The sequence below is a fragment of the Scyliorhinus canicula genome, chromosome 4 (genome assembly GCF_902713615.1).
Source record: "Scyliorhinus canicula chromosome 4, sScyCan1.1, whole genome shotgun sequence".
NCBI classification, from domain to species: domain Eukaryota; kingdom Metazoa; phylum Chordata; class Chondrichthyes; order Carcharhiniformes; family Scyliorhinidae; genus Scyliorhinus; species Scyliorhinus canicula.
In genome coordinates, this window is record NC_052149.1 from 91,259,726 (window position 1) to 91,280,563 (window position 20,838).

General features: G+C 45.1%; 1 protein-coding gene across 8 annotated transcripts in view; it reads right to left on the bottom strand.

The window, feature by feature from the left end:
- LOC119964797 overlaps window positions 1-20,838 on the bottom strand; it is a 141,022-nt gene that overhangs the window by 106,276 nt on the left and 13,908 nt on the right. For all 8 annotated transcript variants that reach the window (XR_005460365.1, XR_005460364.1, XM_038794796.1 and 5 more), the window contains 3 exons: window positions 17,847-19,177; window positions 9,649-9,723; window positions 3,995-4,142 (listed from right to left, as the gene is read on the bottom strand). Coding sequence is in view for 6 of the 8 variants with exons in the window: in XM_038794796.1 (XP_038650724.1) it covers window positions 3,995-4,142; window positions 9,649-9,723; window positions 17,847-19,177 (1,554 nt within the window). In the remaining 2 variants the exon portion in view is untranslated. The remainder of the gene's footprint in view (window positions 1-3,994; window positions 4,143-9,648; window positions 9,724-17,846; window positions 19,178-20,838) is intronic.

Sequence of the window (20,838 nt, forward strand, 5' to 3'; positions counted from 1 at the left end):
GAGATGGGCAGAAGAAGCATTCTTAAAAAATTGTGGCCATGCATTTTAATATGTTGAGAACTATTTTGAGCCTACCTTATCAGAATAATAGAAAAATAATAGTTAAAAAGCCAATCATTTATAATTACTGTGATGCTTATGACTTGGGATATAATTTTGTTAAATAAAACAGTTTGGGCTGGATTCTCCACAGCCCTGCGCCGAAATCGCATTCGGCGCGGAGAATCCAATTTCATGCCGAAACCGGGCCCGGCGCCAGAACGGCAATTCTCCGGGACCCAAGAACCAGCGTGATCGAGGAGTACACCGCACGGCTGGGGGTCCATTGACAGAGGTCAGCCCAGCGATCCTCCGCTCCCGGCCAGCCGAGTTCCCAGCGGCGTGCAACTAACCACCTATTGCCAGTCGGGACTCAGTCCGCGGTTGCTCCGGGGGGGGCGGGGGGGATCGGACACCGGGGGGGACCCGTATAGGTGGCCAGGGTTAATATCCGCGTGTTCAGATCCTCAGGCACGGCTGATCGGGGGATATACGTTTTCAATCTGCCTCCGTGGTCCGAACCTGCCATGGCGAGAGGCACATGGCGAGAGGCAGCCGCCGTGCGCATGTGCAGACTAAAACTGGAGGTGTGGGGGCCCGCATCCGCAGCTGAAGCTACGTGAATTACTCTGGGTCCCTGCTAGCCCCCTGCAGGGCTTTGAATAAGGTGATCTTTTTTGCAGGAATCTCCAGAGTAAAACTCCAGCTATTTTACGCTGGCGTGGGGACATAGTCCCATTTTGGGAAAATCCAGCCCCTTATTTTTAAACGAAAGGAATTTTGACCTCATGAACACAGACAGATTCCCATAGTCCCAGTGTTAGTATTTCATATGAAGAATATCTGAGACAGCCGTATTAAGTTAAGATACGTATTGTGACTTTAAAATTTAAGAAAATATTTACATTTATTCTTTCACCCTAGAGCACGGAAGGCTAAGCAAGTTAAGGATCACTGAGAGGGCACAAGGGGGTTAGGGGGTGAGGGTGCATTAAGGAGCGGGTTTGAGAGAGTGGGGCGGCACCATCAGGGGTTTGGGTTAGTTGGGACACGTGTATCAAATTTGAAAATGTTGACCTCGATCAATATGACGCCTCTGGCACTTTCTTCCACATGCAGGCTGCGCGCCATTCCCATACCCCAGCTCCCCAGATATGGAGGTCATGGGTGCCTCCCCCCCCCCCACCCCCCCCCCCCCTCCCCCACTCCCCAGCACAAGAGATCACCTTTCTCCCCCCAACCACCATCCTGGCACACCACGTGTAGGTGATGGGTGTGAGCAAGCATTCAGCAGACAGGCAGGGGTCAGATTATGGCATAGATTGAGGTGCATGAGCGCTCAGCTCTCACAGGCTATCATCAGCCCCTACCCTCGACAGTGACCCACTGATAATGCCGACTGATGCACTATCAATTACGACGAGACAAGAGTAGAGAGTAATCGAGGCTTTATTGAGCAGAGATTTCTTGCCTCAAGCAGCTGCTGCCGAAATGGCTGCAGCTCGGTGAGCACACACATTTATACTCCGCCTACTGGGCGGAGGCAGCAGGCAGGGATCTACCCCCGTACCTGTAGTACAGGAGCCTTACCGTATTACATCTCATATACGTGATATATACGAACAGTGGTGACTACCACACCGACGCAGTCTCATCACCCTGCAGTGCAGTTACACAGATCCTGTGAGGGTACGACAGGGTGAGGGAAGGGTAGGGGGAGGGGGAAGGCTGAGGAATGGGGGATGGGGTGGCGAGGAGGGTGGAAATGACAGACGAGGCAATATCCTATGTGAAGCAAGTGAGGATGAGTGCCTCCATGGCACTCCGGGCATGAAGGATTCCCGTCATTGTCGCCTGTCCTCTGTGAGTCCTCCACGGGCTCATCCTTCAGCCCCTCCTGGTCCGGTGCCTCCTCATCCTTGGAGTTGGCCACATATTCCTCCTCCTTCACCTCCACCTCCAGCACATCATCCCACTTCTATGCCAGATTGTGGCAGACACAGCAGACCTCCACAAAGCAGGCGAGCCTCTGGGGGTGTACTGCAGTGTATCACCAGGGCGTTCAAGGCATCAGAACCGTATCTTGAGTAGTCCGATGCACCGCTCATGACAACCTGTATGGGCACATGGGCTTAATTATATCGGGTATCGGGCAGCATGGTGGCGCAGTGGTTAGCACTGCTGCCTCATAATGCTTAGGTCCCATGTTCGATCCCGGCCCTGGGTCACTGTCTATGTGGAGTTTGCACATTCTCCCGTGTTTGCGTGGGTTTCACCCCCACAACCCAAAAGATGTGCAGGATAGGTGGACTGGTTAATTAGAAAGATGAATTAGGTACTCTAAATTTTTTAAAAATTGTTTTGGGTCGCCATATCGGTCACCGGCCTCTGTACTGGTGTCCCAGACGGAGAATCCTGTTGCCCAGGCATCTTCTTGGGCCTGGCCCAAGTCAAAGTTTAGATAGTTAGCTGCCTGGACTTCACGGATGCACATGTGGGCTGTAGTTTGTGAGATGCCACACATGTACCTGCTCAAGCCCTAGAATGATCCTGAGGTGTCGAAGTTCAGGGCTGCGGTGACTTTGATGGCCACCAGGAGCGGGTATCCTTCTTCTCCACGTGGTGACAAGTCCGCGAGGTACATGGTACAGGTGCCGTACCGTCACCTTGTTGAGTCGGAGTCTCCTGCGGCACATGCCGTCAGTCATCTGTAACGCCAGTACACCTTGGGCCGTCACTGGACTCTCCATCTGGGTCCCTCCCTGGCCTGATGAATGGCCAGGTCCTTACGGTGTGGGGTGGGGCCCTGCACATGGGCCTACACCCCGAGTCTCTGTTGACGCTGCTGCCGCTACCTCCTCCGGTGTCTGGCCCCCTGGCCTGCCAACAGCACCACAGGGGCAGCTTCCGCAGGGTCCAAGATATCATCCATTGCATGAAATATCTGTAAGGAATTGGGAAGGGAGAGGGTGAGAGACTGGCAACCAGCGGTGTCCCCCACCCCGGAATCCTCCATTCCCCCATTGCTCCCCCCTCTGTTTCTAATCCCCCCCACTGCTCCCATCTCACTCCACCCACTCCCCCCCCCCGCCCCAGCCAAGGCCCTGGGTAGCCACCCCTCCACTCCACAACACCCCTGCCCCCAATGGCGGCTCACCCTGACCGAGGTTGGCCATCCGGCGGCTCCCCCATCCCCCTCTGAGCACCGGGGCAGCAACCCCAAAAGGAGTTCTAATTGGCACCCGCGTGATCACTTGCTGGGGAGGCGGTTAGATTGCGGGAGGCCATTAGATATAGGGTCGCTCCCATTAATTGTGCGGAGATTCGCCTTAAGTTGGGATTCTTGGTTTCTTGCCATGGCAGGATCCTGATTTCGCCAGGCCAGTTAGATTGCAAACAGTTCTTAACATGTCTAATTGCCTGCCTACTTCATGGGAGCATGTGTCATGAATGATCAATGTCAGAAATGTGGTCAGCAAACAACCACGCGGGCTGCTTCTTAATTTTGGACTGCATCTGCTTCTGTTCCCTGAAAACCGTGCCCTAAATCTACGTTTTGAGTGCACAATATTAACCCGGTCGCATTTGACCAACAGGTGCAAGTAGATTTACAGCAGTTTCAATGCATCTTTTGATTGAATTAAATTTAGGGACTCTTGGTTGTTGAACTGGGCTACCTATTATTAAATCGTAAATGAGATGTGGGTCAAGATAATACATTAATATTGTTAAGTTACTTGGCATATTAAAATGTTGCCAACTCAGAAAAGGGATCAATATAAAAATAAGATTAATCAAAGTGGAAGTTTTGTAATTAAAAGCTGTAACAAAATAATTATTTGAATGCAAAACATGTTAACCTGCTTCCTCTCAGACACACTTATCATTTATATTTACCATATGTCCTAAAAGAAATATACAATGCCAGTCCATATTCTAGATGTTAATTATTTACCTAAAGAGAAGAGTATGGCTGAATCAGAGGTAGATCCTGACTGAGCGTGGTGTTGCTGAGGACCAGTCAAATTGTTTATTTGACAGCGTGGGGACAAAGTTTCAGATTGAGCCATTTGATTTTTATTTGAATCAGAGTATGCAGATACCTAATAAAATAATGAAAGTTAAAATTAGCTTATGTTGTGTGCTAGTAATATTGAGCTAGTATTTATACTGTAGCCAGAACAAGAAACTAACTGATAATGACAGTATCCATGCGCTGTGAGAGTGCTGTGGCTTCCTTCTGAGAGAGATGGAGAGTGTTCTCACACCACAAATAGAATTTAATGGAGCCCACTAGAATGAGCGCGGGTGGGATGCGTACAATCAGGCAGAAGTACCCACTTTGATTTCTCAGCATCGTGAAAACTGTCCCCAACTAATTTGTGGATGTGAAGGGCCGAACTCAGGAAGGAATCCCACCCGTCAGCAGTGGGATGTCATTTAGATTCAATAACAAGCCAGCAATTATCCTTTGCCCATTGGAATTTATTGGCCGCTCAGAGATTCAATGCCACTTATGTGACTCATGCCTCCAGATGGCTGTCCAGCAATTCTGGCAGGTTTACCTGTGGCCTGGCCCGGGGGGGGGGGGTTCGCAGTTACACAACAAATGATCGAGGAAGTTGACATCGGGGAAGGAAACCACTGCAAGTCAAGTCCCTGCCCTTGCCTCCGGTGCCCTTGAAACCCCTGTCTCCAATAAGCCCGCCTGCAATCTCCATCCTGCCCCACCCACCCGTGTCCTCGGATCCAGAGGTGCTACTCTGGGTGAGCATTACAGGTGGCAACCACCTCTCCTGGTGGCAATGGCGGCCATGGAGAGCTGCTGGCTTCTAATTGGCTGGCAGATTTTGGGAGTGAGATTTCTGCCCTACCGTGGGCTTGATTGCATGCCTGAAGATACTTAAATAGCATCAGGCCTCCCCCACAGAGCGACACGGGACTCCCACCAAGGCTCTCCAACCGGTCGGAGTAGGGGGAACTCCCATCGCTAGCTACATCTCAGTCCAATTCTCTGTGGATTTGGATTATATTGCACCTTTGCCATCTTGCTTCTCAGCAATGCTTAAAATTGCCATATTAACACGTCCTTAGAATAAGGCAGTTTCACTTTGGAAATGCTCCCTTCAGGTTTAAGTAAGCTATTATGTTAACTGGGAGGAAATAAAATTATGCCTTTATGTTAGTCTAGCTATGCTTCCATTAGGCCTCTACATTAAACTGAGAAGTTTAGTGGATTAAACATTATAGTAATTTTCCTCACATATCAAAGTTAAACCTTATCAGAATGAGAGCTTGATCCAAAACAGCAAGAATCAAAAAATTAAAGGGAAACATATTCATTATCCTACAATTTGCTAAGTGATATATATTCCCGTAACTTCCTGCATCATTCGCGACTTAAGTTGCTGGTGTGTCACACATGCTCGGCGTGACGACATGGAAGTGTGGGTGTTTGGGCATGTGTGCTGGAAAAATTCAGCTGCAGTGCTAACTTGGGTCACCTGCCTGGATTTTTGATGAGTTTCTACACCTTTTCATTTAGATGGAGATGTTTCAATCTAGCAGAGGCAGGAGACATCAGATGTTTTTTGGCAGGTTAATGTTTTCTATTATTAGTAATTAGTACATAGAAATATGTTTAAAATGTAAATAAAATGAAAGGTATATTTTTATATTTTTTAAACTTTGGTTACTCAGTGTTACTGGTCACAGATTCTGTGGGTCCTTGCTGTGGCTGAAAAGCCCGATCCTGGGGCCGATCTTAAATCACTTTCTTGGCAGAAGTTTCCAAAAGGTCGCATCTGTCCTCGGTCGCGGTTTCTCAGGCTCCTCTTCCGGGCCTCCTCTTGTCGACAGGTGTTCCCTAAGAATTGTGACCCTTCAAACAGGAGGTTCCTCCAAGTAGGTCTCTTCTGAACAAAGGTGTCCCCAACATTGACGTCTATGTTCCATTTCTTGAGGTACACCTACAAGGTGTCTTTGAAGAGCTTCCTTGTCCTCTTGTTTGGGATCCTTCCTTGAGCTGGGTGAAGAAGATTTGCTTCGGCAGTCGGCACTCGGACTTCCTAAGCATAAGGGCGGCCTAACAGAGTTGGTTTCAGATGATCATGGCCTTGATACTGATGCTATTGACTCTTTCATGGACACTAATGTTAGCAGTCTGCCGTTCCAGTTGATTCAGAGCTAACGTACATTTGATTTTGCAATGCATTTAAGCGGAGTTATTTATGAGTCTCAGCAATGTAATGTTCATCCTTAGAAACCGCAGTGATTACTTCAAATGGTTTAACAAAGTTTAATGCCTTAGTTGATATCTGCAAGCCTCCTGTAAGCCAATGTGAACTATCTGTCTGACAGGTAGCAGCGAATCAATCACCCACCCCGAAGAGTGTACTGCCAAAGGACAGTCCAAAATGATGTCAGAGATGTGCGCCAGGACACTGCGCTTCAGCAACTGCTGCTTTCGGATGTTGAGCTTATCAATTAGCAATTGTCAAAACCCTCCACTTCCCCCACCTTCCCTCTCTCCCTCCCCTCTGGTTTAGCACACTAGCCAAATCGCTGGCTTTTAAAGCAAACCAAGGCAAGCCAACAGCACGGTTCAATTCCCGTACCAGCCTCCCCGAACAGGCACCGGAATGTGGCGACTTGGGGCTTTTCACAGTAACTTCATTGAAGCCTACTTGTGACAATAAGCGATTTTCATTTTCATTTTCTTCCCTCCCTCAACTTTACAAATAGACAGAACCGTTGTGTTTAAGTGAGAAAATATTTTTTATTGCACAAAATTTGTAAAAGTTGAGGTCGTTTTATGTCATTGTTCTGCTGATAAAATTAAAAGTTAAGTGTTAACTACTTTCAAAGTTTTGTATTTATAAAATTATTTTTGTTAGTAAATGTTTTACATTAAACTTTACAAGCTTCTACAAATGTCTTACTGAAACATCAGAACACAACATTTAATAGAGATAATTATAAATGAAAAAGATAATTGAAGTAAACAAGGCAGAAACATATTTAACATGGGTAACACGGTGGCACACTAGTTAACACTGCTGCCTCACAACACCAGGGACCTGTGTTCAATTCAGACCTTGGGTGATTGTGTGGTGTTTGCATATTCTCCCCGTGTCTACATGGGTTTCCTAGAACCATGGAATAGAACCATGGAATTCCTACAGTGCAGAAGGAGGCCATTCAGCCCATCAAGTCTGCACCAACCCTCTGAAAGAGCACCTGCCTGGGTCCAGTCCCCCACCCTATCCCTGGAACCTAACCTGTACATCCCTGGGCACTAAGGGGCAACTTAGCATGAACAATCCACCTAGCCTGCACATTTTTGGGCTGTGGGAAGAAACCAAAGCACTCGGAGGAAACCCACGCAGGCATGGGGCGAATGTACCAGTCACCCACGAAACCATAACCCACATCGTCCGAAAGCGAGAGAAAAAACCCGCTACAGCATAAACAATGATACATGAATAGAATAGAAAAAACTCCCACAGCCCCCAAACTCTAGTTCAAGTCCAACTTTTCAGCCTGCACAAAGGCCCACGCTTCCTCCGGGGACTCAAAGTAGTGATGCCGGTCCTTGTAGGTGACCCACAGGCGCGCAGGCGGCAACATGCCGAACTTCACCTGCTTTCCATGGAGCACCGCCTTCGTCCAGTTAAACCCGGCTCTCCGGTTGGCCACCTCCGCACTCCAGTCCTGGTAGATACGCACTACCGAATTCTCCCACTTACTGCTCCTCACCTTCTTCGCCCATCGGAGAACACACTCCCGGTCGCTGAACCGATGGAACCACACCAGCACCGCCCACGGGGGTTCATTCGCCTTAGGCCGCCTGGCCAGTACTCTGTGGGCCCCTCCAGCTCCAGGGGCAGATGGAAGGATCCTGCCCCCACCAGCGAGTTCAACATCACGGCCACATAGGCCGGCAGGTCCGACCCCCCCAGCCCCTCCTCGAGGCCCAGGATCCGCAGGTTCTTTCTCCGTGACCGAAGCTCCATCTCCTCAAACCGATCCTGCCACTTTTTATGAAGTGCCTCATGTATCTCCACCTTCCCCACGAGGGCCGAAACCTCCTCCTCACGCTCAGAGGCCTGCTGCTGCAACTCGAGTATCGCTGCACCCTGGGTTGTCTGGGTCTCCAGCAGCTTACTCGTCGTCACCTTCAGGGATTCCAACAACTCCCCTTTCAGCTCCATGAAATAGCGCAGAAGGGCCGCCTGCTGATCCTCAGCCCACTGCCTCCACTCCTCAGGGGCTCCACCAGCCGCCATTTTGTCCACCTTCCCCCGCTTTTCCAGGGGAGCTGCTGCCGTTTTTCTCCTCACCCCACTTCGAGTCCGAACCATAAATCCCGGGGGGTTTTACTCCAGACCCCTTTATCCACCGGGAATCGTCGAATCAGCGCCGTTTGGGGCCCTTAAAAGAGCCCACAAGTCCTTTTAAAGCGGGAGCTGCCGAACGTGCGGCTTAGCTCCACATAGCCGCAACCGGAAGTCACTAGTAGGATTTTTGATTGCATTCAGGCCCAAAGATTGCCTGTGACATTTTGACAATCACAGTGCCAAAAATATTAACAAGTATATCAATAAGTGTTCCTATTACCAGAATATAACCTTAGCACCAACTTTTCTTTACTGGAAATATTTCCCATTTCAGTTCCATTTCAAATAGGTAATTAAATATTAATCTATTTCCAAACCCGGTGAGTAACAGGATATGTATTTAGATTAAGAGCATGGCAGTTAATTCCTAAAAGTGTTCTGTTTACAAAACATTAATTAAGACAGGCAGATGAGCTGAACAAAGTACAAATCGACCCTAATTCACAGACTTAAAATCAAGAAAACTAAAGGTAGCTGAATAGTATAAATGTATTCAGTGGTCTGCACCCCTCACACAAATAGTGGAAATTATCTGCCCTTCATTGCCTGAATTATAGGTCGCAAATACTTTGCCATTTAACTGACTGCTCAGTCAGCTGACGCTGTGGGGGCAATTCTCCAATATTGGACCCAAGAGTTTGCATCGTCGTGAACGCCATCGCGTTTCACGATGGCGCGAACTGGGCCCGATTATGTACGATTCTGGCCGCCATAGGGGGCCACCATGGCGCTGGAGCGGTTCACGCCGCTCCAGCCTCCTTTCGCCGTGCCAAATGGGCGCTGCGCCAACCCGCACATGCGCAGTTGGGCCAGCTCAATCCTGCGCATGCGCAGTTGGGCTGCGCCACCCTGCGCATGCACGGGGGCTTCTTTAGTGCGCCGGCCCCGACTCAAGTTGGAGTTGGTGTTCAGGGGCCAGCCGCGCCAGAAAGTAGGCCCGGGAAAGGGGGGGGGGGGGGGGGGGGGGGGGGGGGAGAGGCCGGCCTGCCGATCGGTAGGCCCCAATCGCGGGCCAGACCGCACCTCAGAGAATCGCGCGCCGGCGTCGGGGCGTCGTGATGCGGTTGCAGCGATTCTCAAGTGAGGAAACTCTGATTGCAAGAATGAACTGATACTGGGAATCTCAGTCTATACTTTCATCTTGGTATCATTTATTATATTGCATGAAGCAAAAAAACCTGCATATTGTTGCTGATGATAATACACCTACCTTAGCACCAAACCGCAACTGATCAATGGTATTCTCAGCTTCTGCATATTTTATTAACAGCTTGTCAAACTCCTCCTAAGAATAGAGCAAGCAAATAAAATGATAAAGTCAGAGCTAGTTTCTAAGCATCTGCAGACAGAGGTTTGGGTGACATCAACTTTTGCAATAACATAGGTAGGAAATACTAACAAAATTGTTGCAAAGTTTTAGTTTGAAAATTCTGCCAGAGAAAATAGATGACCTGCCACATAAACAATATTAACCTACCTTCCCTACAGAGATTTAAGGGGTCAATTTAACTCTATTCACTCGGCAGTAAATGGTAATGGAACTTCGATAATCACTACATTGAACTTACTACTCCAGAGCAGGTTAACAAGAATGATCCCTGGAATGAAGAGCTTGTCGTATGAGGAATGGTTGAGGACTCTGGGTCTGTACTCATTGGAGTTTAGAAGGATGAGGGGGGGATCTTATTGAAACTTACTGGACACTGTGAGGCCTGGATAGAGTGGACGTGGAAAGCATGCTTCTACTTGTAGGAAAAATTAGAACTAGAGGACATAATTTCAGACTAAAGGAACGACCCTTCAAAACAGAGATGAGGAGCAATTTCTTCAGCCAGTGGGTGGTGAATCTGTGGAACTCTTTGCCGCAGAAGGCCGTGGAGGCCAAATCACTGAGTGTCTTTAAGACAGAGATTAATAAGGGGATCAGGGGTTATGCGGAGAAGGCAGGAGAATAGGGATGAGAACAATATCAGCCATGGTTGAATGGCGGAGCAGACTTGATGGGCTGAGTGGCCTAATCTGCTCCTATGTCTTATGGTTTAATGGTTAACTCTCAAGTGGCCAAAGTTACAGGGGAGAACAAAGAAAACTATTCAAAGACACTCTGAAAATGTCCTTGAAGATCAGTGGCAACATAGTCCTTAATGACTATTGGCTCGCTGCTAATTGTTCTGAATTGCGACAACATCAGGGCGGCACGGTGGCGCAGTGGTTAGCACCGTTGCCTATGGTGCTGAACCCGGGTTCAATCCTGGCCCTGGGTCACTATCTGTGTGGAGTTTGCACATTCTTCCCATGTCTTCGTGGGTTTCACCCCCACAACCCAAAAATGTACAGGATAGGTGGATTGACCACGTTAAATTGCCCCTTAATTGGAAAAAAAATAATTGGGTACTCCAATTTTTTTTTTTATAAAATGAATTAAGACAACATGTCCATCAAGCTGCATCATGCTTTGAGTCCCAACGATGAAACAGAGAATGATTGAAAAGGAAGCATCTGAACTTTGGATCCTATTACCTTTTGGGACATCTAGCCCCATGTGCCCAAGAACTGTAGTCACATGAACATCATGACAGAAACCCACTTTCCTGAGTGATGTCACCCTCAAATCAAGGGGCTGCTGATAACTGTTCCATTCCACTCTAAGTCTGCCCACTTTCAATTCAAACCAATGAACACCTGCTCCTTATTAAGACATGCAAATAATGGTCCTACACCATATTTAAGACCTCAATGCAACTTTAGTAACAATGGGCAGAATGTTTGTGTCTCCACCGACACTAAGCATAAAGCAACTTAACTATAGCATACCTTGACTGATGAAGACCAGAACAGAATATTTTTCAGAACTATTTTATGCGGCTAGAAAAAAGCCAAAAAAATCATCCACTCCACTGCTGGTTCTTTCATATCCCCCCCCCCCCCCCCCCCCCCCACCCACCCCCAATCCTGAATTGTCTCCTACCCTTGCTGCTTATCTCCACATGGAATCCAAGAATCTACTGTTTGCAGCTTGGCAATCAGATTCATGTGAGATCCAACCAGAAAAATAGAGGAAACTGAGCCATTAGCACGATTATACCACCTGTCTGATCCATGACTATTACAAAAATCGACCTTATTTCATTTTAATTATATACCGTACTTCAGGTGTTAGAGACCAATAAAACCTGTTTCGAGCCTGCCTCATAAAGCCTGAAAATGAAGCTCACATTTGCTCAGTGTAAGCAATTTAGCAGTAAATTTAGCAATTATTTACCATTGTTTAATAAAGCTAATCAAATAGTTTAATCAACAAAATCATACTTCCACATAATTTGACAAATCATGTATTGAGCTTCCTTTATCTGGATAATACCAGATAGTATTGTGTCCCAAATAATTTAGATTTTCAGAATCTGTGGTATTTTGCTTTTGTATTCGAATTGTTTGTTCTGATTTACTAATCTCTTCACACATTTTCAAAACATGCCTGAATTTAAGAATGGTTCTAAGTCCTCCTCAGTAATGAAAACTGTGAACAGCAAACAACTCAATACTGTGGAACTCAACTCATGACGAGCCCAAATTAGATCTTTCCTCTTAATAATATCTATACTAAATTACACGGGATCCGATTTTATTCCAGTAGTTGTGTATGGTTCTTCATCAAATGTTTTTTGGAGTCAAAAAAAATTCCAGGCTATCCTCACTCATCATTCAAGTCTTTTCCTTAAATTGGGTTAAAGCTGGAATCAGTGTTTTGTACAGCCTGTTGGGTATCCCTAATAATCATTCAATTTTCCAAATGATCATATATCACATTTCATATTATACTTTCCAAGATGATAGGTAGATTTATTGCCTGATGTGAAATCACATCAATTTATCACTTTTTGTTGAAAATCGGGACTTTAAGCACAATTTTATTAAAGCAGTATCATTGAGGTTTTACCACCACAACTGAAGGAGGGCAGAAGTAATCTCTTTGCCTGTCCGTTGGTCAGTTTATCCATTTGTAAATAGTATGGATAGATTTTAATGAAATTTGGTACACAGATATGTTTTTTGTAGGTTTCTGGATCCAGATCAGGATCATGGAATTTTTTTAATGGATCCCTTAACATTGGGAGATAAGGCAAATTGATTTGTTTTAAATGTGTGGGTTGTTTGGTTTGGAATGTTGTTGATTCGAACCATAGAAAGGTTATAGCACAGAAGGAGGCCGTTTGGCTCATCTTGCCCATGCCAACCTGAGGACACCCAGGTCCATAGGTAGCTTACAGAACTTAAGATGCAAATCCAGGTACTTTTTTTAGGGTCTCTGCCTCCACCACCAACTTGGGCAGCAAATTCCATACTCCCATTCCCCTCTGTATAAAATGTTCTTCCTCGTGTCTCCTCTACACATTCTGCCACTTGAATCCAGGTCTCCGTTTTTAGAATTCTCCACCAAGGTAAACAATTTAATCCTGTCTACCCTATCTTTTCCCCTCATAATTTTGTTTACCTCAAGTCACCCCTCAGCCTCTTTGTTCCAAGGAAAATAACCCCAATCTATCCAATCTCTCCTTGTAGCTACACTTTTCTAGCCCTGGCAACATTCTTGTAAACATCTTCTACACGTTTTCCAGAGCAATTGCATCTTTCCTGTAATGCGGTGACCAGAATTGCAAACATTACTCCAGTTGTGGTCTCACCAGCGTTTTATACAATTCGAACATTATATCCTTACTTTTATATTCTATACCTCTGCCAGTGAAGGAGAGCATTCCAGGTTTACCTCAAGTCACCCCTCAGCCTCTTTGTTCCAAGGAAAATAACCCAAATCTATCCAATCTCTCCTTGTAGCTACACTTTTCTAGCCCTGGCAACATTCTTGTAAACATCTTCTACACGTTTTCCAGAGCAATTGCATCTTTCCTGTAATGCGGTGACCAGAATTGCAAACATTACTCCAGTTGTGGTCTCACCAGCGTTTTATACAATTCGAACATTATATCCTTACTTTTATATTCTATACCTCTGCCAGTGAAGGAGAGCATTCCAGGTTTACCTCAAGTCACCCCTCAGCCTCTTTGTTCCAAGGAAAATAACCCCAATCTATCCAATCTCTCCTTGTAGCTACACTTTTCTAGCCCTGGCAACATTCTTGTAAACATCTTCTACACGTTTTCCAGAGCAATTGCATCTTTCCTGTAATGCGGTGACCAGAATTGCAAACATTACTCCAGTTGTGGTCTCACCAGCGTTTTATACAATTCGAACATTATATCCTTACTTTTATATTCTATACTTCTGCCAGTGAAGGAGAGCATTCCAGGTGCTTTCTTTACAACCTTGTCTACTTGAACTGCTCCCTTTCGGGACCTGTTTACTTGTACGCCAAGATCTCTCACTTCATCTGCCCCCTTAGTAAATTCCCATTTATTGTGTACTCCCGATAACTGTTTGACTTCCCCAAATAAATGACCTCACACTTCTCTGTGCCAAATTCCATCTGTCACTTTGTTGCCCATGCCACCAACCCAGCTATATAATTTTAGAGATTATAGCTATCCTCTAAACTGTCCACCACTCAGCCAATTTTTGTGACGTCTGCAAATTTCTCAATCGTGCCCCCCCACATTCACGTCCAAATCATTAATATATAACACAAACAGTAAGGGTCCCAATACCGAGCTTTTTAGAACACCACTTGAAACAACTTTCCATTTGCAAGGGCAGCCATCGACCATAACCCTTTGTTTCCTGTTACTAAGCAAACTTTTTATCCAGTTTGCCACATTGCTCTATATCCCATGGGTGTTCACATTTTTGACAAATCTACCATATGGGGCTTTGTCAAACGTCTTGCTAAAATCCATGTACAAAACATCCACTGCATTACCTTCATCAGTGCTTCTCGTCACTTTCTCAAAGGATTCAATCAAATTTGTGATGCGAGACCTTCCTTTAACAAATCCATGGTGACTATCCCTAACTAGTCCATGCCTTTCTATGTGACAGCTAATCCTATATCTCAGGATTGATCCTACTAATTTGCCCACCACTAATATAAGACTAACTGGCCTATAATTGTTAGGCATTTCCTTCAATCCCTTTTTAAACAATGGAACCACGTTTACATTTCTCCAGTCCTCCGGTAAGTTCCCTGTTTCTAGTGAGGATTGGAAAATCATCCTTAGAGCATTTACTATCTCCTCCCAGAGATCCTCAGTAGCCTTTAACAATCCATCTGGCTCTTGCAACTTATCAATTTACAAGGATTCCAACCCTTCGAGTACTTCCTCTCTTTATGATTATCCCATCCAATATCTCAACAGTGTTCCTCTTGGACTACTATAACTACATCATCCATTTCCTTTGTAAACACAGACAAAATATTCATTCAAAACCCTTCCCCCAGCTGCTGCATCCACACACAGGTTTCCTTCTTTATCTCTGATAGGTACCACTTTTTCCTTAATTAACCTTTTACCATGAATAGATTAGTGAAACATCTTTGCGTTTTCTTTAACTTTACTTGCTAATCATTTTATGAAATAAAATGAAAATCGCTTATTGTCACGAGTAGGCTTCAATAAAGTTACTGTGAAAAGCCCCTAGTCGCCACATTCCGGCGCCTGTCCGGGGAGGCTGGAATTGAACGTGCTGCTGGCCTGCCTTGGTCTGCTTTAAAAGCCAGCGATTTAGCCCAGTGTGCTAAACCAGTCCTCTACTTGATTTCTTTTTTTCCTTCTGGACTTCGTACCTGCACTTCCTATACTCATCCAGGCTATCTGCAGTACTTAGTTCTTTATGCCTATCGTACAATTTATTTTTCTGTTGGATCTTCCCCTGCATTCTTCTAGACAACCAGATTTGGCAGTGCCACTCTTATTTTATGTGGGGACATGTCTACTTTGTTCATTTAGCATCTCGGTTTTTAGTGCTTCCCATTTATTTATTCTCTAGCAGTGCTGGCCAGTCCACCTCAGCCAAGTTCCTTCTAATTTCTGCAAAATCTGCCTTTTCATTCCTGCTTTATCTCTGTCCTTTTCCTTGGTGATACTGAATCCAACTGAATTGTGATCACTATCCCAGTTATGGTTGCCAACTGTCACTTCACCCACGTGGCCTTCTTCGATCCCCAAGACTAGTTTTAGAATTTCATCTCCTCTCATTGGGTTTGTCACTAATTGGTTGAAAAACATTTCCTGGACACGCTGCATTAATTTTTCTCCCTCAGCTTCCCTTGTATTGTTTGAATCCCAGTTGATATTGAGATAGTTAAAGTCTCCTACCATTATTGCTGTCTTTTTCTTACAGGCAGAAATTTGCCTACATATTTGATCTTCCATCTCCCTTTCACTATTTGGGGGTCTGTAGTATACTCCTCCTGGATTGTTTTAGAATGTTATCAATTGTCTCAGCTGCTGTGGTGGAATGTCAAAGCTGTCAAAATGTGAGCAGTTTACTGAGCAGATTGTTGGATGTAGATTGGCTTGAAGCTTCCTCAGTGAGAAAAAGCTCTCAGTAAAACAATTTATTTTTTCAGCTTTGTAGTTACAGAACAGCAACCAGGCAGGGAAAAGCTTTGAAGAAGAACTGTCTGCTTGTAATAATATTGAGACATCACAGTGTAGTGAAGGAATGCGCTCTACTGAGTGCCCTCTTCACTTGTCCATTTCTGTGCTCATTACCTGCCATTTTCTGCCTATTGAAGCAAGTGGTCAAAAATGTTGCTGCTGAGTGTGGAACCGGATTGCTAGCCTATTGGCGCGATTTACTGGAAAAATGTCAAAGTCTGGTTTTGGGTGCCTTTGTCAGGGTGTTTCGTAATAGCTGCAGTGCCAAAATTGACACCGCTATTCAACGGCACTTAGATTTTTTTGGATCTCGGGGAGCTTTTCCCTGTCGAGGTTACACTTTGAAAGCTTTTCGGCACTGGGGAGTCCAGCAGGACAAGCTCCTCACAGAAAGAGCACCATTTTGAAAAGATGCCCAATCTCTACACACCTTCCTTTCAGGACCGTCACAGCCCAACCTTTCTACACCCCCCTCCCCCCCCCCCCCCCCCCCCCCACCAAACCTCTCCTCAACCCCCCTTTCATGAGCATGGCCCAACAGGCCCCAACCCTTGGCAGTGTCAACGTGGCACTGCCATGGTGCCAGGCAGGCAGCACAAAGGTGCCAGTGCAGGGTACTACCCCATCCCATACCCGGGGGACTCTAATGGTCTGCAAGACCCCTTCCCTCTCCATGAGGTGCCAACCCACTTAAGTCCATGATTGGGGAAACCAGTTCTAAATGGTGCCTGGTTGAGGTCTCGCAAGTGTGGCCATTGACTCCTGGATGCCGGGTAAATATGGCGTTGGGATATTAAAATGAGTCTAATGGCTTCTTTAAATATCATTACCTGGCTCACGCCCAATGAGGGCGTGATCTAGATTGTGCCGAGCACTGCACCCCGGGTGACTCGCATGAAGTACAATTGGGAATTCTCCTGTGATTCACCAGTCGCACCCGGCTTGACACTGCCCCAATTTTATAAGTGTTAAATGGGCCCCTAAATGTCAACAAAAGCGACGGCGCAGGGCAGCATGGTGGCGCAGTGGATAGCATTGCTGCCTCACAGTGCCGAGGTCCCAGGTTCGATCCCGGCTCTGTGTCACTGTCCGTGTGCACATTCTCCCAGGTTTGCGTGGGTTTTGCCCCCACAATCCAAAAGATGTGCAGGGTAGGTGGATTGGCCACACTAAATTGCCCCTTAATTGGAAAAAATGAATTGGATACTCTAAATTTAAAAAAAAACAAAGGAGACAGCAAGCACATGATTATTCGCTGCAAGATATACATTGCCCATCATGTTGATTATGGCTGCTCATTCAGCGTCCAGGGTGGCATTAGTTCCACTGAATATGTACATCAGCGCCTTTTCCAAATTGGATTGTGAACAACCACAATATGCACCACCTTACTTTTTTTTAAAATTTAGATTACCCAATTATTTTTTCCAATTAAGGGGCAATTTAGCGTGGCCAATCCACCCACTCTGCACATTTTTGGGTTGTGGGGGCGAAACCCACGCAGACACGGGGAGAATGTGCAAACTCCACCCGGACAGTGACCCAGAGCCGGGATCGAACCTGGGACCTCAGCGCCGTGAGGCGGTTGTGCTAACCACTAGGCCACCGTGCTGCCCTGCACCACCTTACTTAACCTACTGCAGAACTAGTTGGTGTGTTCTTCCTTGCTTCACATTAAAAACAGAGACCCCCCCCCCCATTCAAGTTGGTCGATCTGTCCCTGCACAACTGCTGAACTGCCTGGTTGATGGACCAATTATTTGTGGGCCTGCCAGCTGTCCTCACTAGACACACTGTATTAGGATTGTGTCCAGTTCAGGAAAAATTAATTTCAAGGCCATTATCGTTTTGATACCTGCAATTGTTGAAAAAGTTCTGGAGTATGATTTGCTTCCACAGATTGTTTTTCTTGTTTTTCGTTATTAACTTCTGTTCTTGCAAGAATTACTGAAGATTGTGTACTATCAAGCATCTCTCCTACTACATCTGCAGCTGATTTATGAATGGCTTGGGAACTTTCTGGTGAGCCGGCTGAAGGTTTTGCTTTTTTCATTATTGTTTTGTTCGAATTATAACTATTGGAAGCATTCCTCTTGGGAATTTTGACCTTGGGTTCAACTTTGGAAAGGTCAGGCAGAGTATAATGTTGTTTGACTCTACCATATTTTATTTCATTGTAAGAAATTGTTCTTCCCATTTTTAACATGGGATTTTGAGTAATTTCTAATATTGTTTCAATACTGAGTGGTGTTTCTGTGTTCTGTTCCTGTGTTATTTTTGGTGAATTCTCCAACCCTTTGACGTAATTACTTTCCATGATTCCCTGAGCAGTCCTGTAGTGAGAATCATTTTCATCATGCAACATTTTTTCTTCATTTGCAAATATGCTATCTAGCTCTTGTTTCCTTGAACGGTCTGTTTCAGACATTGTAAATTCCTTAATGTTTATAAGTAAATCATTAGTGGCGACTGATGGAATGTGTTTTTTAATTACAGTTTCCTCAAAACTATCTGTAAAAGAGGTTTCTGGTAAAGTCTCAGAGTCAATGTACATAGTTGAACTAAGTGCCAGGTCTTCTTCAGAGAAATAACGTAAGAGTGATTCAGCAATGCTCGATCTTCCATCATTAAGCGGATTGAAAAATAGCTCATTAGTTGAACACAATTTAGCTTCATGCTCAGCTACCAATACACCAGCTGTATCCTCTGACAAAAAGGTATTAGGTTCATTTTCGCTTCTATGGTTAGAAGCTTCAGTTCCTGTACTCAGTTCACTGTCAGGTACCTTTTCTTGGAAGAATGAATTTTCCACAGTTGATCTTTTATCTCTAAATGACTGAGTTTGGATCATCCTGCTAACGGGCATATGATCTGACTGGTTACTAACAAGTCGTGTTGGCATGTGATCAACTAAATCAAGATTCTTGTCTGTAGGATATTCACTAACATTCTGTAAGTTACCATCAAATGGCAGCTCTTCCTGCTCCTCATCAGTGGTATTGCCAGCCATCTCCTGCAGTTTGTCCTCTTGAAAACTGCTTTCCAAATTATCTTTTGTTTCATCGGGTTTGTCTGAATAGCTAGAACAATGGATATCTTGGTTGTGTTCATATCCAGTTTCTTCAGTGGTTTGTATTTCATCCTCATCACTGCCATCATATCCATTTTCAATCTTGCCAATATCATCTAATGCAGAAAGAGAAACATTATCATTGAAATCCTGTTCTATTTTCAGTAACTTTAATTTTCATAGTGCTTAACACTATCAGTAATCCAAGCCATATATTGTTTTCAATCTAATCAAATGATTTGTTCAAAACAATTAGAAATTCCCTCGCAATGCTGTGTTACATAAATATTGTAACAACTTATTTTGATTAGGATTCTCTTTTATCACAAAGTTTTAAAAAACACAATAACATGACTTATTTTTCCATTTATCATTTTACCCTTTAAATTATAGATTTCAATTCCATTCCCTTGTCCTCTCCACACCCATACACATCTCTCAAACAGCAGCTAAATGATATAATCTTCGAGCGAGGATGTTATGTGATAAGATTTGACGGATGTTTCTCGGAAATTAATCAAATGAAAACCAGACTATGTTGTATACTTCAATATCTTTTTAAATTGTTGGTGGTTAAGAGAGGGGTTTAACAAAAATTGCATAATGAGACTTTCCTTAGGGGTTCTCCCAATTGACTACCAAGTGGAGGACTTGAGTCAGGTTTGCAAGAGAAACATATCTTTTGAAATCTACTTTGACACAGCTCTGCAGCCAGAACTTAGCACAGGGACGATAGTGGCGTTTAAAGGGCACCTTGACAAATACATGAATAGGATGGGATAGAGGGATACAGACCCCGGAAGTGTAGAAGATTTTAGTTTAGACAGGCAGCATGGTCGGCGCAGGCTTGGAGGGCCGAAGGGCCTGTTCCTGTGCTGTACATTTCTTTGTTCTTTGTTCTGAGATGCAGCTTGTGTTAACTCCAGTGAGCAAGAATGTTATGTTCAATTTATATATCAGGATGTTATGCATATTAGGTCGCACTTCGATTCATTGTGCCCATTTTACTGATGAGACATATGGGGCTATGTCCCCCAGCCTGAGGATACCATTGCAGAAATTCAGCCTTCCACTGACTCAGGATAACTGCCAAAATAGCAGGCAGAAAAAAATATCATAGACTCAACGCATCATGGAACTGGGAGTAGGAATGCTCTGTTCACCCCCAACACCCACCAGACTTTAAGTCACTGCTACCCTAAGGCACTAATACAGTGTGCTGGTTAAGGAGGCCTGACAGGTACAGAGGCCCACCCAGATTATTAAAATTACTCTCCAACACAGGGGAGTGATACTGCCTGGAGGTAAGATTACTAACTACAGCTGCACATATTCTGTCGGGTTTCATCATTGGACCTCCCACATCCAACTACCTACCCAGTCTTTTGCTCATCCCCATAATTAAACTACCATTTTTTTAACACTCCCTGATTTTCCTCCTGTGTTGCTCTCACCAGTGTCCAGAAGGCTAATCTTTAATTATTGGAAACTCCAAAATAATTCTGGAGGGTTGACAGATCGACCCAAGTGGGGCAGCACAGTAGCACAAGTGGCTAACACTGTGGCTTCACAGCGCCAGGGTTCCAGATTTGATTCCCTGCTAGGTCACTGTCTGTGCAGAGTCTGCACGTTCTCCACTTGTCTGTGTGGGTTTCCTCTGGGTGCTCCGTTTTCCTCCCACAGTCCAAAGACGTGCAGGTTAGGTGGATTGGCCACGATAAATTGCCGTTAGTGTTCCAAAAAGGTTAAGTAGGGGTTATTGGATTACGGGGATAAG